This window comes from Delphinapterus leucas, chromosome 19 (genome assembly GCF_059928025.1).
Source record: "Delphinapterus leucas isolate spDelLeu-1000000601 "Yukka" chromosome 19, BTC_Dleu_Yukka2, whole genome shotgun sequence".
Taxonomy (NCBI): domain Eukaryota; kingdom Metazoa; phylum Chordata; class Mammalia; order Artiodactyla; family Monodontidae; genus Delphinapterus; species Delphinapterus leucas.
The window spans coordinates 54571378-54584949 of NC_143147.1; the positions used below are offsets into that span (position 1 = coordinate 54571378).

General features: G+C 41.8%; 1 protein-coding gene across 6 annotated transcripts in view; it reads right to left on the reverse strand.

Moving 5' to 3' along the window:
• Positions 1–115, reverse strand: part of CDC27 (cell division cycle 27) — a 104456-nt gene extending 104341 nt beyond the window's left edge. For all 6 annotated transcript variants that reach the window (XM_022589062.3, XM_022589060.3, XM_089901375.1 and 3 more), the window contains exon 1: positions 7–115. In XM_022589062.3, the coding sequence (XP_022444770.1) occupies positions 7–33 (27 nt within the window). In that variant the 5' untranslated portion in view covers positions 34–115. The remainder of the gene's footprint in view (positions 1–6) is intronic.
• Between the last annotated feature and the right edge of the window lie 13457 nt (positions 116–13572).

Sequence of the window (13572 nt, forward strand, 5' to 3'; positions counted from 1 at the left end):
CATTACCTGGACAGGTTCCTGCAGCACCGTCATCCTGGAGGCTCAGGCCCACTTTCTGCAGTGCCTCAGGCCCCCCCCGTAGCGGCTCCGGCCCGGCCAGCCCCGGCTCATTTAAACTCACCAGCGACCGTTACCGGGGGATGGGGGAAGCCGAGCGTTTGCCGAGCACCTCCGAGCGGGACACGGAAAAACCCGAAGTGGAGAGACCCGCGCGGGAGCCAGACGAAAAGGCCCGAAGGAGACCGGAAATACCCGAGGTGAATCAGCGGAGGAGGAGACCGTTGCCGGAAGTTGTCGAGGACTACCGGAGACTACCGAGTGTGATCCAGAGCGTAGGTTCCTCTTCTCGGCCACGCCTTCCTTCACGCACGCCACGCCCCATCGGCCACCCAAGGCTGGGGCACGCCTCATCGACAACCAATAGGCTGGGCGTGGCGTGCGGGAGTCCGCTGGGAGGATTACGTGGCCGGGCCGAGCTCTCGGTTCGCCATTCAACCTTGCTGGATTAATTGGTGCGTGGTAGATTAAGCAAAGAGTTAAACTCGAGAGTTTGGGGCTGACTTTAATTAATCAAGAAGTATCTGTCTGTTGAGTTTAGGTCGTTCATCCATTCCAGAACTACCTATTCATGGCTCAAAGGGAAATAGGAAATTGGAAAGATTACCATTCTTCAAAGATTTAGTATGACCTCTGTCCTCAAAGAGATTACGGTCTGTTTAACGAAAAGTAATGTAACAAAGAATGCTACATTATGTGGTGCCCATTATAAGTGACGTAAAACTTCAGAGGAAAGGGAAATTAATTAGCATTGAGATGAGGAAAGTTTCAGACTTAAACTGGGTTTTGAAGGGTGGGTAGACTTAGAAGAAATGAAAGGAGAAAGTGAAAGGATGCAGAATGAGATCAATCTGGTAAGAGTTAAGACATTAACTGGAAATGAGTATTTAGGTGGCCAGATCACGGAAAATCTCAGGAGAGCAGAAAATTTTATTCTTGTTAAGAGAGGTGTTGTGGTGTGTTGGGAAATCCGGAGGTTGGGTTTGAATTTTATCTCTGGCACTAACTTAGCTTTAGGCCCTTAGGCAAGTCATAACCTCTCTGAACTTCTATTTCCTTAGTCTGAAAAAACACCGTTAAGAGAACTACGTGCATTAATGTATGTGACTGTGTCTAACACACATAAGAGGCTCTCAGATTTCCTTCCTGCTCCCCCTACCCCCGAAATGTGTGAACAGGGAACTATTAAAATTTTGGGTTTTGGTAGATGAGAAAAACAGTCTCTGCAATATTTTTTTAATTGAAGTATAGTTGATTTACAATATCGTGTTGGTTTCAGGTGTACAGCAAAGTGATTCAGATATATTTTCTTTTTTCAGATTATTTTTCCACTATAGGTTATTACAAGGTACTGAATATAGTTCCCTGTGATATACAGTAAATCCTTGTTGCTTATTTTGTGTATAGTAGTTTGTATCTACTAATCCCACACACCTAATTTCTCCCTCTCTTCCTCCCTTTCCCCTTTGGTAACCATATGGTTGAAGAAAACAGTTTTTAAAGGTTGATGTCCTAATGAGGACATCTCTAGGGTAGATGTGGGACTCAATGGTATATTCCATTTGTGTGGAAATTTCCCTTTCTGGTTCTCACATTTTATGCAGATAAAATCAGGTTAGAATGGGTCACTCCCTTCCTTTGGGTGATGTTGCGGGGGAGTGTTTTGTTTTGTTTTAAACACCAGTTGACAGAGCTATAACCTTTACCACCAGCCATCTCTAGTCACTGCTTGTGTACTTATAGCCCCATAAAGGGTAGGTGCTAAGGTGATTTTTTGCTGCCATATGCCCTGTTCTGTTAGCAGGATTATGCCGGATGAATTAGAGTGGAAATAGTGTTCTGCACTGTCCAGTGTGGTAGCCACTAGCTACTGTTTAGTTAAATTCAAGTGAAATTAAAAATGAAGCTCTTCAGATGCCCTAGCCACATTCTGAGGACTCAATACACATATGTGGCTAGCGACTCCTATACTGGATAGCATAGATACAGAATATTACCATTGTTGGCTTGATTAGGGCTGGAAGATCCAAGATGGCTTCACTCACATGTTTGGGGCCTTGGTGCTGGCTGTTGGCTGAGCCCCTCATTTCTCCTCCACATGACCTCTCATCAGTCAGTAGTCTAATCCTAGCTTCTTGACTTGGCAGCTGGCAACCAAGAAGGCAAAAACGGAAGCAGTGAGACCCCTTAAGGCCTAGGTCTGTAAGTCAAACCCCATCACTTCTTATTGGTCAGATTAAGACACAGGGCCAGCCTGTGTCTCAACAGGAGGAGATGGGAGGAATGGCAAAGTGACACTGCAAAAGGCATGTGCCATGGGAGGGATTGACCATCTTTGAGATGAGAGACTGGCAGTGGGAATGGAAAGACAGGGGTGGGTAAGCGATATTACTCTTAAAATGTGATGCTTTAACTGAACACAGCACTCCAGATTTAGTCAAATGAATTCAGAAGGCAATAGGACTATTGCTTTTACTATCTGGATGACTTCTATTAAAGTGGACTAAAGTTGTATGTGCATAACAGTCACATGACTGCCCATGCTAAGCTTTTGGTTATTTTACGCACATAGCGCTGTTTCACACAACATGCTGCCGTGTCTTGTACCTGCGCATTTGATTCTTGTAAATTTAAATGTAGGAACTCACAACACAGGATATATACAGATGATATTTTTTGTGTGAAAATGTGTGTCTAGGCTCAGCATTTAAAGACTCTGTGATGCTTAGCACTCTGGCTCCTAAGCTTAGAATTTGCCTAAAATTCACCCCTACCCCCCTGCCCTTTTTTTCTTTTTTCTAATAAAGAGCATCTCTTTTCTGACCATTGTTCACTGGGCTAACACATCTGTTGTGGTTTTGTGCCCATTCAGACCCCATTGTTTGAAGTTGTGCTTTGATGGACTCTTTTAGAGCATTTTTACTTCCTTTTCTGTTTCTGATTGACCTACCTAAACTCACCGTCCAGCAACCACTTGAGCATCCTGCCATCACCCATTATCAACATATCTTTAGCTGGCAAGTGGAGTTAGGTTACAATAAGCATTATTCCAAACATGATAAATTATCCTTTTCCTTAGCCTGCCTCTTGGTCTGTTTCATATTCAATCAGATTTGGAAACCAGGGTTTAGGGAACTATTCAAGAAGCTAGACATGATATCATTGGCAAGGTGCAGGCCCACTGGTATAGCCAGAGTAAGCTTACTCTTCTGAATTCCTTCAGTCCTCCTTATCTGTACGCTTCTCTTGTCCCTGTTGTATGCTGCCTCTTATCCTCTTTGTACTACCTGACCGTGAAGCTTCCCCCCGCATCTTCGCTCCTCTCTCTTCATCAAGTCACCCCCTTCCTTTGGCATCTCTGATCACACAGTCTCCTGGTTTTCCTCCTACTGCTCTGTTCTTTATCAGTTTCCTTTACAGAACCCCTAACATTAGAATGCTTCAGGGGTCAGTTCTAGGCCTTCTCATCTTACACTTTCTTCTTAGGCAAACTCTTTCATTCTGATGGCCTCAATTTTTTATCTAAAATTGTTCCAAAATCTGTATCTCCAGCCAGACTCTTTTTAGAACTCCAGACCTAAATGCCTAGCTGTCAACTGGATGTCTCACAAATACTTTGTTCAGAATGGAACTCCTCGTTCCTCATACTTGAAATATTACCTTACTTGAAATATTACCTATCCCAGTTTCTCCATCGCCCAAACCTGAAACCACTCTCTTTTTTTAGCCCTAACTTCCAGTCTCAGAGCCCTACTAATTTTACCTCCTAAATAGACACCTTCATGTCTCTTGCTGCCTCAAGTCTCACCTACCTCCAAAAACAAGTTTAATCATGTCAGGACCCCCCTCGCTAAGCCTCCCCACTGTTGACCTAAAACAAATAGACTGGGACTTCCCTGGTGGTGCAGTGGTTAAGAATCCGCCTGCCAATGCAGGGGACAGATTTGAGCCCTGGTCTGGGCAGATCCCACATGCCGTGGAGCAACTAAGCCCGTGCACCACAACTACTGAGCCTGATCTCTAGAGCCCGCAAGCCACAGCTATTGAGCCCACGTGCCACAATTACTGAAGCCGATGCACCTAGAGCCTGCACTCCGCAACGAGAAGCCACCTCAATGAGAAGCCCGCGAACCGCAACAAAGAGTAGCCCCCGCTCTCTGCAACTAGAGAAAGCCCGCGCACAGCTATGAAGACCCAACACAGCCAAAATATAAATAAATAAATAAATTTTTAAAAATTAAAAATAAAAAAACAGACTGCCAGTTATTTCTTCAGCAAAAAAATGTTTTTTGGGAGATCAGCAAAAGTTCAATTCAGGATCTGCAACTATGGTGATCCACATGAAAGTCCCCAGCAAAAATGGAGAAGAACTCTTTTATAGAGGGGAAAAGGAAGTCAGGAGGGCTATAGTAAACAAAAAGTCCATGGCTCTTCCTTGGCTGAGTTGTGACAGTCTCTCATTGGCTGAGCTCTTGCCAGGAAAGAAGAGGAAGTCTTTCTTCTTCCTGTTGGACTCTGCTATTGCTCTCACGCCCTCTTCTGGTCTCCCAACTCCATTTTAATTGAAGTTTCAGTTTATTAACTTTTTACATGCTCCAATTTAGGATTTCCCATTGTTCTCAGGATATAGTCCAAACCCTTTAACTAGTCTTACAAGGCTGTCCAAGGTCTAGTCTCCGCCTCCTCATTTAGCCTTAAGTCGCCTGTCTCCCTCTTATACTATATATTCCAGTGAAGGGGATCAGGAAATGCCACTTTGGCATGAGGATTATTTTGAACTGAAAGCAATTAAGACAGCAAACATAAATCTTTTTGCCCTCCCCCTATCTGCCTAAAAGCATGACATAAATTCCCCTTTGTGAAGGTGTATCCCCTCCCCTCTCCTGTAAAAGGAGCAGGAAAACAACCATTATCACTGGAGACAGAGGATTGGCACTGAGCTGGGTCCACACCAAAAACCCTTACTAAAATAACCTTTATCTTCCATTCATTTCCCCATCTATTTACCTTTCCACAATTTACCACCCCTAGAGGCCCAAACCCTGTTTCTTTGTCTTGTTACTTCTCCACAAATATATTGCCCTTTGCTAAGATGATAGGTAGGCCCCAAATTCTAACCACCTCTTTGAGTCACTTATCACTGAATTCACCCATGTGTATGCATGTTGCATGTGTAAATAAAATGTTGATTTTTTTTTTTTTTTTTGCGGTACGCGGACCTCTCATTGCTGTGGCCTCTCCCGTTGCGGAGCACAGGCTCCAGACCCGCAGGCTCTGCGGGCCATGGCTCACAGGCCCAGCCGCTCTGCGGCATGTGGGATCTTCCCAGACCGGGGCACGAACCCGTGTCCCCTGCATCAGCAGGCGGACTCTCAATCACTGCGCCACCAGGGAAGCTCTAAAACGTTGTTTTTTAAAATTCTGTTAACCCGTCTTTTGTCAGTTTAATCTGCAGGGCCCCAGACCCTGAAAATAAGAGGATAGAGGGAAAAGGTTTTTTTCTCTCCCCTACACCAGCTACATGGAACTTCTTGACCCACTTTCTTGCCCCAGTCTTTGTATATACTGCTCTCTCTGTCCAGAACGCTCTAATTCCACTCTTCACTTGGCTATCTCTGCCCATCCTCCAAATATACTTCTTTAGATTTTTTCTGATGTATTGGAACACAGGGATAGGTTGCCTAACCCTGCTACTGCTCGAGTGCTAACATACTTGTCATTATTCTTATTGCCCTTTACTGTGATTACTTCCTATCTAGCCCATAAGCTCCATGATAGAAGCCTTGTTTGCCTGTTGCAGGGTGTATTCTCCACCTTTAGTACAGTATCTGGTACAGGCATACCCTGCAGATACTGTGAGTTGTATTCAAGACCATCACAATAAAGCAAATAGCAAAACACAGCAAGTCACACGAATTTTTTGTCTTCCCAGTGCTTATAAAAGTTATGTTTATAGTGTACTGTAGTCTATTAAGTGTGCAATAGTATTATGTCTAAAAAATGTACATACCTTAATTTAAAAATACTTCAGCAAGTAATAGTAGTAACATCAAAGATCACTGGACACAGATCACCGTAACAAATATAATAATAATGAAAAAGTTTGAAATATTGTGAGAATTACCAAAATGTGACACAGAGACACAAAGTGAGCAAATGCTGTTGGAAAAATAGTGCCAATAGATTTGCTTGATGCAGTGTTACCCACAACCTTCAATTTGTAGAAGGTTACAAAGCAAAATGTAATCAAACAAGATATGCCTGTACATGATGGGTATTCATTCTTATTTGTTTAATGGATGAATAGAATAAACTCATTCTGTTCCTATTATTATTTAAAAAAAATTTTATTGGGGTATAGTTGCTTTACAGTGTTGTGTTAGTTTTTGCTGTACAACAAAGTGAATCAGTTATATATATACAGATCCATATCTGTATCTATATCTATATATAGATATCCACTCTTTTTTTAGATTTCCTTCCCATTTAGGTCACCACAGAGCATTGAGTAGAGTTCCCTGTGCTCTACCTGTTCCTATTATTGTTTTTTGTTTATTGATTGATGTTATATACTGAATATTTGTGTCCCTCTCCCCTCTCAATTCATATGTTGAAGCCCTAACCCCCAGTGTGGCTGTATTTGCTGATGGAGCCTCTAAGGTTAATGAGATCATAAGGGTGGAGCCCTGATCCAACAGGATTAGTGTCCTTATAAGAAGAGACACCAGAGAGCTCACTCTCTTTCTCTACTGCCCTCCCTTGTGCAGGCACATCACCATGGAAATGTCATATGAGGGCATGATGAGAAGGCAGTCAACTACAAGATAGGAAGAGAGCTCTTACCAGAAACCAAATTTGCTAGCATCTTGATCATTAACTTCTAGCCTACAAACTATGAGAAAATAAATTTCTGTTGTTTAAGGCACCCAGTCTGTGGTATTTTGTTAGAGCATCCTGAGCAGACTAATACAATTGGTTATTCTATTTATGTCTTGTCTCGCTAAGGGAAGGCCAAGGCTTATATTTCTCCATATTGTTATTTGAAAAGCCTTACATATTTAGTAGATGTTTAAAAAATATTGACTGAGTGATTAAAGTGTAAGCCTTGACAAATATTACTTCTTCTTCCTAAAGTACTTTTCCCTTTCTCTTTAACTGGTTAAATTCTACTCATCCTTCAGGCCTCAGCCTTAATATCACCTCCTCAGAATATTCCGTGTGCTACCTAATCTAAATTATTAGCTTCATCCTATCTTTTTCTTTTTTTACAAAATTGAAGTATAGTTGATTTACAATATTGCATTAGTTTCAGGTGTACAGCAAAGAGATTCAGATATGTATATCTATATTTATATATCTATATCTATCTATCTATTTATCTATCTGTATAAGAATCTTTCCAGATTCTTTTTTTTAACTGTTTCTTTTTTATATATATAAATTTATTTATTTTATTTATTTATTTTTGGCTGCATTGGGCCTTCATTGCTGTGCGTAGGCTTTCTCTAGTTGTGGTGAGCGGGGGCTACTCTTCGTTGTGGTATGCGGTCTTCTCACTGCGGTGGCCTCTCTTGTTGCAGAGCCTGGGCTCTAGGCGTGCGGGCTACAGTAGCTGTGGCTCGCAGGCTTTAGAGCTCAGGCTCAGTAGTTGTGGTGCACGGGCATAGTTACTCCTCAGCATGTGGGATCTTCCTGGACCAGGGCTTGGACCTGTGTCCCCTGCATCGGCAGGTGGATTCTTAACCACTGTGCCACCAGGGAAGCCCTTTCCAGATTCTTTTCCATCGTAGGTTATTGTAAGGTAATGAATATAGTTCCCTGTGCTATACAGTAAATTCTTGTTGTTTGTCTATTTTATATATAGTAGTGTGTATCTGTTAATCCCATACTCCTAATTTATCCCTTCCCTCCCCTTTCACTTTTGATAACCATAAGTTTGTTTTCTACACCTTGTGAGTCTGTTTCTATTTTGTAAATAAATTCATCTGTATTATTTTTTAGATTCCACATATAAGTGATATCATATGATATTTGTCTCTCTGTGTTACTTCACTTAGTATCCTCTAGGTCCATCCATGTTGCTGCAAATGGTAATATTTCATTCTTTTTTATGGCCAAGTAATATTCCTTTATATATATTATATATATATATACATATACACACTCATCTGTTGATGGACGCTTAAGTAGGGTCCATGTCTTGGCTATTGTAAATAGTGCTGCTATGAACACTGGGGTGCATGTATCTTTTCGAATTAGCTCCATCCTATTGTTCTCTCTCACAGAGTCGTCATTCTTTTCCTTCATAGTATGTATGGTAATTTTAATTATATTTGTTTACTGTAAGTTCCTTGAAGGCAGGGACTTTGAGTCTCCATGATATTGCTACCACCTAGCACAGTGCCCTGTACAAATATGAAGAGATATTAAAATATTATAAATCTATAAACATTTTTGGAATATCTGATGATTGAATGATTTGACCACTTAACTTACCTCTTATTGGTCATAACTTGATGCTTTTTTGACTCCCCCTCTGTGGGCCCAGAGAACATGCTGGCCTTGCCTACACGTCCTTGAGGGATTTAAAGTCTAGGCAGTGTCTGAAGTGTTGGGGCCAATCAGAAGATGCATCTTGGCTAGGAGGGCTATGCAGGCTCAAAGGGAAAGAGATCAACGGTAAGCAAATTAGCTTGTTTGGAGCGGAGGCTGTATAAACTTGGTTGAAATGATGGTGTTGGGGACAGTGGATAAGCTTTGGGTTCCAGGCTGATGACTTTAGACTGATAAAATAGACCAAGGGAGCTGCTGCTGGTGATTGAGCTGGGGAATGACCTCATGAGAATGGAATGTGAGAAAGATTATGCTAACAGCTGAGGATTGTGTGAATTGGAGGAGAGAGTAGGGACCAGGAATGCAGCAGAGGGGCTGCTAGGGAGTCTAGGCAGCTCTGAATTTCTATTATGATAGGATCCTAGATGGTTGAATCTGAAAAAAAGATGGAAAATGGAAATGGTTCTGAATTACTCATTTATAGTGAGAAATATTCTTATCCAATTCCTTCTCCTGAGGGCATTAAGATTCTAACCGGAAGGCAGCTTGGTGACTATAGACTTCAAACCAAAAGAGCTAATTGAATGATCTTACTGACTATTATCTACTTTTCCTCAGAAGGGACATATATGTCTGACTGCTAGAGAAAAAATATCTGTATCATTTGGAGAGGACACCAACCAAATAATAGATTCTTTATTTCTCCCTTTTCTAGTTTCTAGAGAGACTTTCATTGTTCTCTAAATAAATTGCACAACAATGGATTAAACACAGACTTGATTTATTCCAGTCTTGAGTATACACCATAGTGGTCTTAAATAGACTTTGTTATTATTCTTGGTTTGTTTTTGTGTCACAAATATTTGATTTGGGAGATAGGTGATAAGCTAGCTTTAAAACGTACTGAGTTTGAAGTGCCTCAGGTGAGAAATGTCCAAAGATCAATTGAAAATGTGAAACTTGAACAATTTAAGAAAGAGGCTGGCACTGGAGATATAGATTTTTCAGGTAGAACTAAATGCTTTCTTTTTGGGGTTATGTTATACCTTGTAAAACCTTTGTGAGACTATTTATCATTATATTAAAACTCTGTTTATATATCTGCATCCTCCACACCAGAGAGTGAGCTCCTTGGGGCCAGCGGAGGCCTCTCACTCATCTTAGTAAACGTACCTGCACACTGTGTGTGCTCATTAGGTGTTAGTCGAATGAGTGAATGAGAGTAATGTAGATAAAGGAGATAAAGGAGAGGAGGGTCAGTGACATCTTTGGTGTTGTAAGTACAGCAGAGAAGGCCTAGAGATATCTAAGACCACAGATCTAGCCACAGACAAGTTACCAATGGAGTGTTAGGGAGGAAATCAGAATTCAAGAAGTAAAAGAAGAAGCTGGTGGAAAGGGAAACCGAGAAAAGAGAATCATCTCTAGCATTGAAAGCACATCCCCAAATGCTGAGAAAAAGTGCCTGCTAGGAGTTTGAATCACCTCCTCCTTACTGAGAGCCATCCATGCTGTAGGCACCAGGCCAGCTCTTTCATTGATGCCTTCTTGCTTCCATTCTCCCTTGGGTGCCAGGCCTCTCCCAGAGGGAACCCCTATCAGCAATTCCAGCTCCCACTGTCGCCTTAGTGTCCTGGGTTCTTGTCCCAGGTCTGCCATGACTCACAGTGTGACCTTGGGCAAGTCACCCCCTTTTCTCTGGGTCTCTAAAGCCCCTTGCAGCTGTCAGGATGTCTGGGAGAATGCAGTTTGGATGACTGGTGAGGATTCCAACTTGCTCTCTGCTGCTTTTCATCTGTAAATCGCTTTGCCAAACACCAGCTGTCCTGCGCTCTGTTTTCGGTCCTCAGGCGGACTCTAACCCACCTGTCGTTGGGCCCCTGCAGCATCCTCCTCCCACAGTTCAGTTCGCAGATATGTCACCAGGCGGCACTGCCTTGATCTCAGCACAGAAAATAGCTTCAACCATTTAGGCTGACTGTTGAGTGATGAGGCCAAGCATATGTAGCACTCTCCACCTGAACTAAAACAGCCAAGGAAACGAAGTTTGAGGACATGATTTAAGTGCTCTGAGAGCTGGTGCTACCATGGTCCTTGAAAGTTTGATTTTAGACACCTTTCTACTTCTTTTCTGCCTTTACCTTGGGTGCTCTGGGCCTTAAGGGTCTCAGACTTCAGGTGACTCATTGCTTTTTTCCTCCTTCCTTGGTGGCAAGGAATCTTAGATACAGAGGACTGGGTTAATCACTCTACCTGATTTATAGCCTTCTTTCATCAATGGTTCGTGCAAGGCCTCTCTTGTTTAATTGTTTATTTATTCCCTTTTATCTCATTACCCTTCCCATCTAAACAACGCTCAACATTACATTAGGCAACCATCAGATATTTTTAATGTGTATTTCTTTTGTTTGTATGTGTTCATTTGTGTGTGTGTGTGTGTGTGTGTGTGTGTTTTCTTTTGTATGTGTTCTTGAATAACAGGTAATGTTTCTAGTATGCATGTATTTTAAGATTTTTAATATATTTTATTCCACCTAGTGTACCCAAAATGTTATTTCAAGATGTAATCAATAAAAAATTACTAATGAGATATATTACATTCTGTTTTTTATTTGGTCCTAAGTCTTCAAAATCCAGTGTGTGTTTTACTCTTGTAGCATTATCTCAATTTGAATGCTAAATTTTCATCATAAATATTTGATCTGTATTTAGATTTCATAAAATTCACAGTTGAAAAGTAGATTCATGTACATGAGTTGTTCCAAACATACTTTAAAATTTTCCAGTAACTGAATCAAATACCAAAAAATCATTTTCTTTTAATATTTGCATCCAAATTGAAAAAATTGCTTCATTTTATTTATTTATTTTTTTAACATCTTTATTGGGGTATAATTGCTTTACAATGGTGTGTTAGTTTCTGCTTTATAACAAAGTGAATCAGTTATACATATACTTATGTTCCCATATCTCTTACCCTCTTGCGTCTCCCTCCCTCCCACCCTCCCTCCCTATCCCACCCTCCCTCCCTATCCCACCCCTCCAGGCAGTCACAAAGCACCAAGCTGATATCCCTGTGCTATAAATTGCTTCACTGATTTGACTTTGAAGCAAAAGCATGTCAGTTTCACAACTATGTGCAAGTTAAGTAAATTTACCAATTCTTGTGTCAATCAGAATTATTAACATGAAATTCAAAGAGATATTGCGTAAATTGGAAAGCAACTCTAAGATTTATTAACACCAGCAAAACATTTAAACTTTTTTGTCATTTTTGCAGCCAATTTACATAGGACTGTTGATTACAATTAAAATATCCTGTGTGTTTATGTTAGAAAAATGTGTATTGATTTGCATTATGAGAAGTTTCAATTTTACCATAAATTCTTGTACCTATCTAGCTAAGTGGCAAATAAGCATTTTCTTTCCTTGGAGCTTCAATTTTAGCTTTTTCATATACAATACGATATCAGTGAGATTGTATGCATATATTTTTAATTTATAGAAATATTATCGTGGCTTATACCTCATTCAATTTCTTACTTATCACTATGTTTCTTCTGTGTATGCATCTAATCCTTTGCTTCTAACTGCTACACACTCTTTCATGGTGCATGGTGCATCTTACCCAGGCATTCACAGTGATGGAGACCCAGATTGCTTCCAACTCCTGCTACCACAAATCATGCTGCAGACGTCTTGTTCATGTACCTTATGAATTCATGTGAGATTTCTTTCAGATGTATACTTAGCTTGATTGCCCTTCTAAATCATAAAGCAGTACTCCTTCTATCCCGCATATTTCTTAGCTTTTCTATTTTTTTTTTTTTTTTTTTTTGAGGTACGCGGGCCTCTCACTGTTGTGGCCTCTCCCGTTGCGGAGCACAGGCTCCGGACGCGCAGGCTCAGCGGCCATGGCTCACGGGCAAAGCCGCTCCGTGGCGTGTGGGATCTTCCCGGATCGGGGCACAAACCCGCGTCCCCTGCATCGGCAGGTGGACTCTTAACCACTGCGCCACCAGGGAAGCCCAGCTTTTCTATTTTTTCTTTATAATTATTATTTTTTGGTTGCATCAGGTCTTAGTTGCAGCATGAGGGGTCTTTGTTGAGGCGTGCAGGATCTTTCGTTGTGGTGCGGGCTCTTCACTGTGGCACACGGGCTTCTCTCTAGTTGTGCCATGTGGGGTTTTTTTCTCTCTCTAGTTGTGGCGTGAGGGCTCCAGAGTGCACGGGCTCTCTCGTTTGCAGCACGTGGGCTCTCTTGTTGAGGAGCACGAGCTCAGTAGTTGTGGCACACGGTATTAGTTGCCCCGTGGCATGTGGGATCTTAGTTCCCCGACCGGGGATCGAACACATGTCCCCTGCATTGGAAGGCAAATTCTTTACCACTGGACCACCAGGGAAGTCCCAGCTTTTCTACGTCTTTCTTTTTTCCTTCTGGGAGACATTCTCTCTTTTGTCTTTCAATTCCCTAATATGTTTCCCAGCTGTGTCCAGTTTGCTACTTTTCATATCTATTGTGTGCTCTATTTTAGTTATTTTTATACCTAACATATTGCTTGTTTTACTAAAGTTGTTTTTCTTATTTCAACTATTTCTTTTTTAAATTTATTTATTTATTTTTGGCTGCATTGGGTCTTCGTTGCTGTGCACGGGCTTTCTCTAGTTGTGGCGAGTGCGGACTACTCTTCGTTGCAGTGCACAGGCTTCTCATTGGGGTGGCTTCTCTTGCTGCGGAGCACAGGCTCTAAGTGCGTGGGCTTCAGTAGTTGTGGCACACGGGCTCAGTAGTTGTGGCTCGTGGGCTCCAGAGTGCAGGCTCAGCAGTTGTGGCACTCGGGCTTAGTTGCTCCGTGGCATGTGGGATCTTCCCGGACCAGGGATCGAACCCATGTTTGGCAGGCAGACCCTCAACCACTGCGCCACCAGAGAAGTCCCTCTTATTTCAACTATTATAATTTT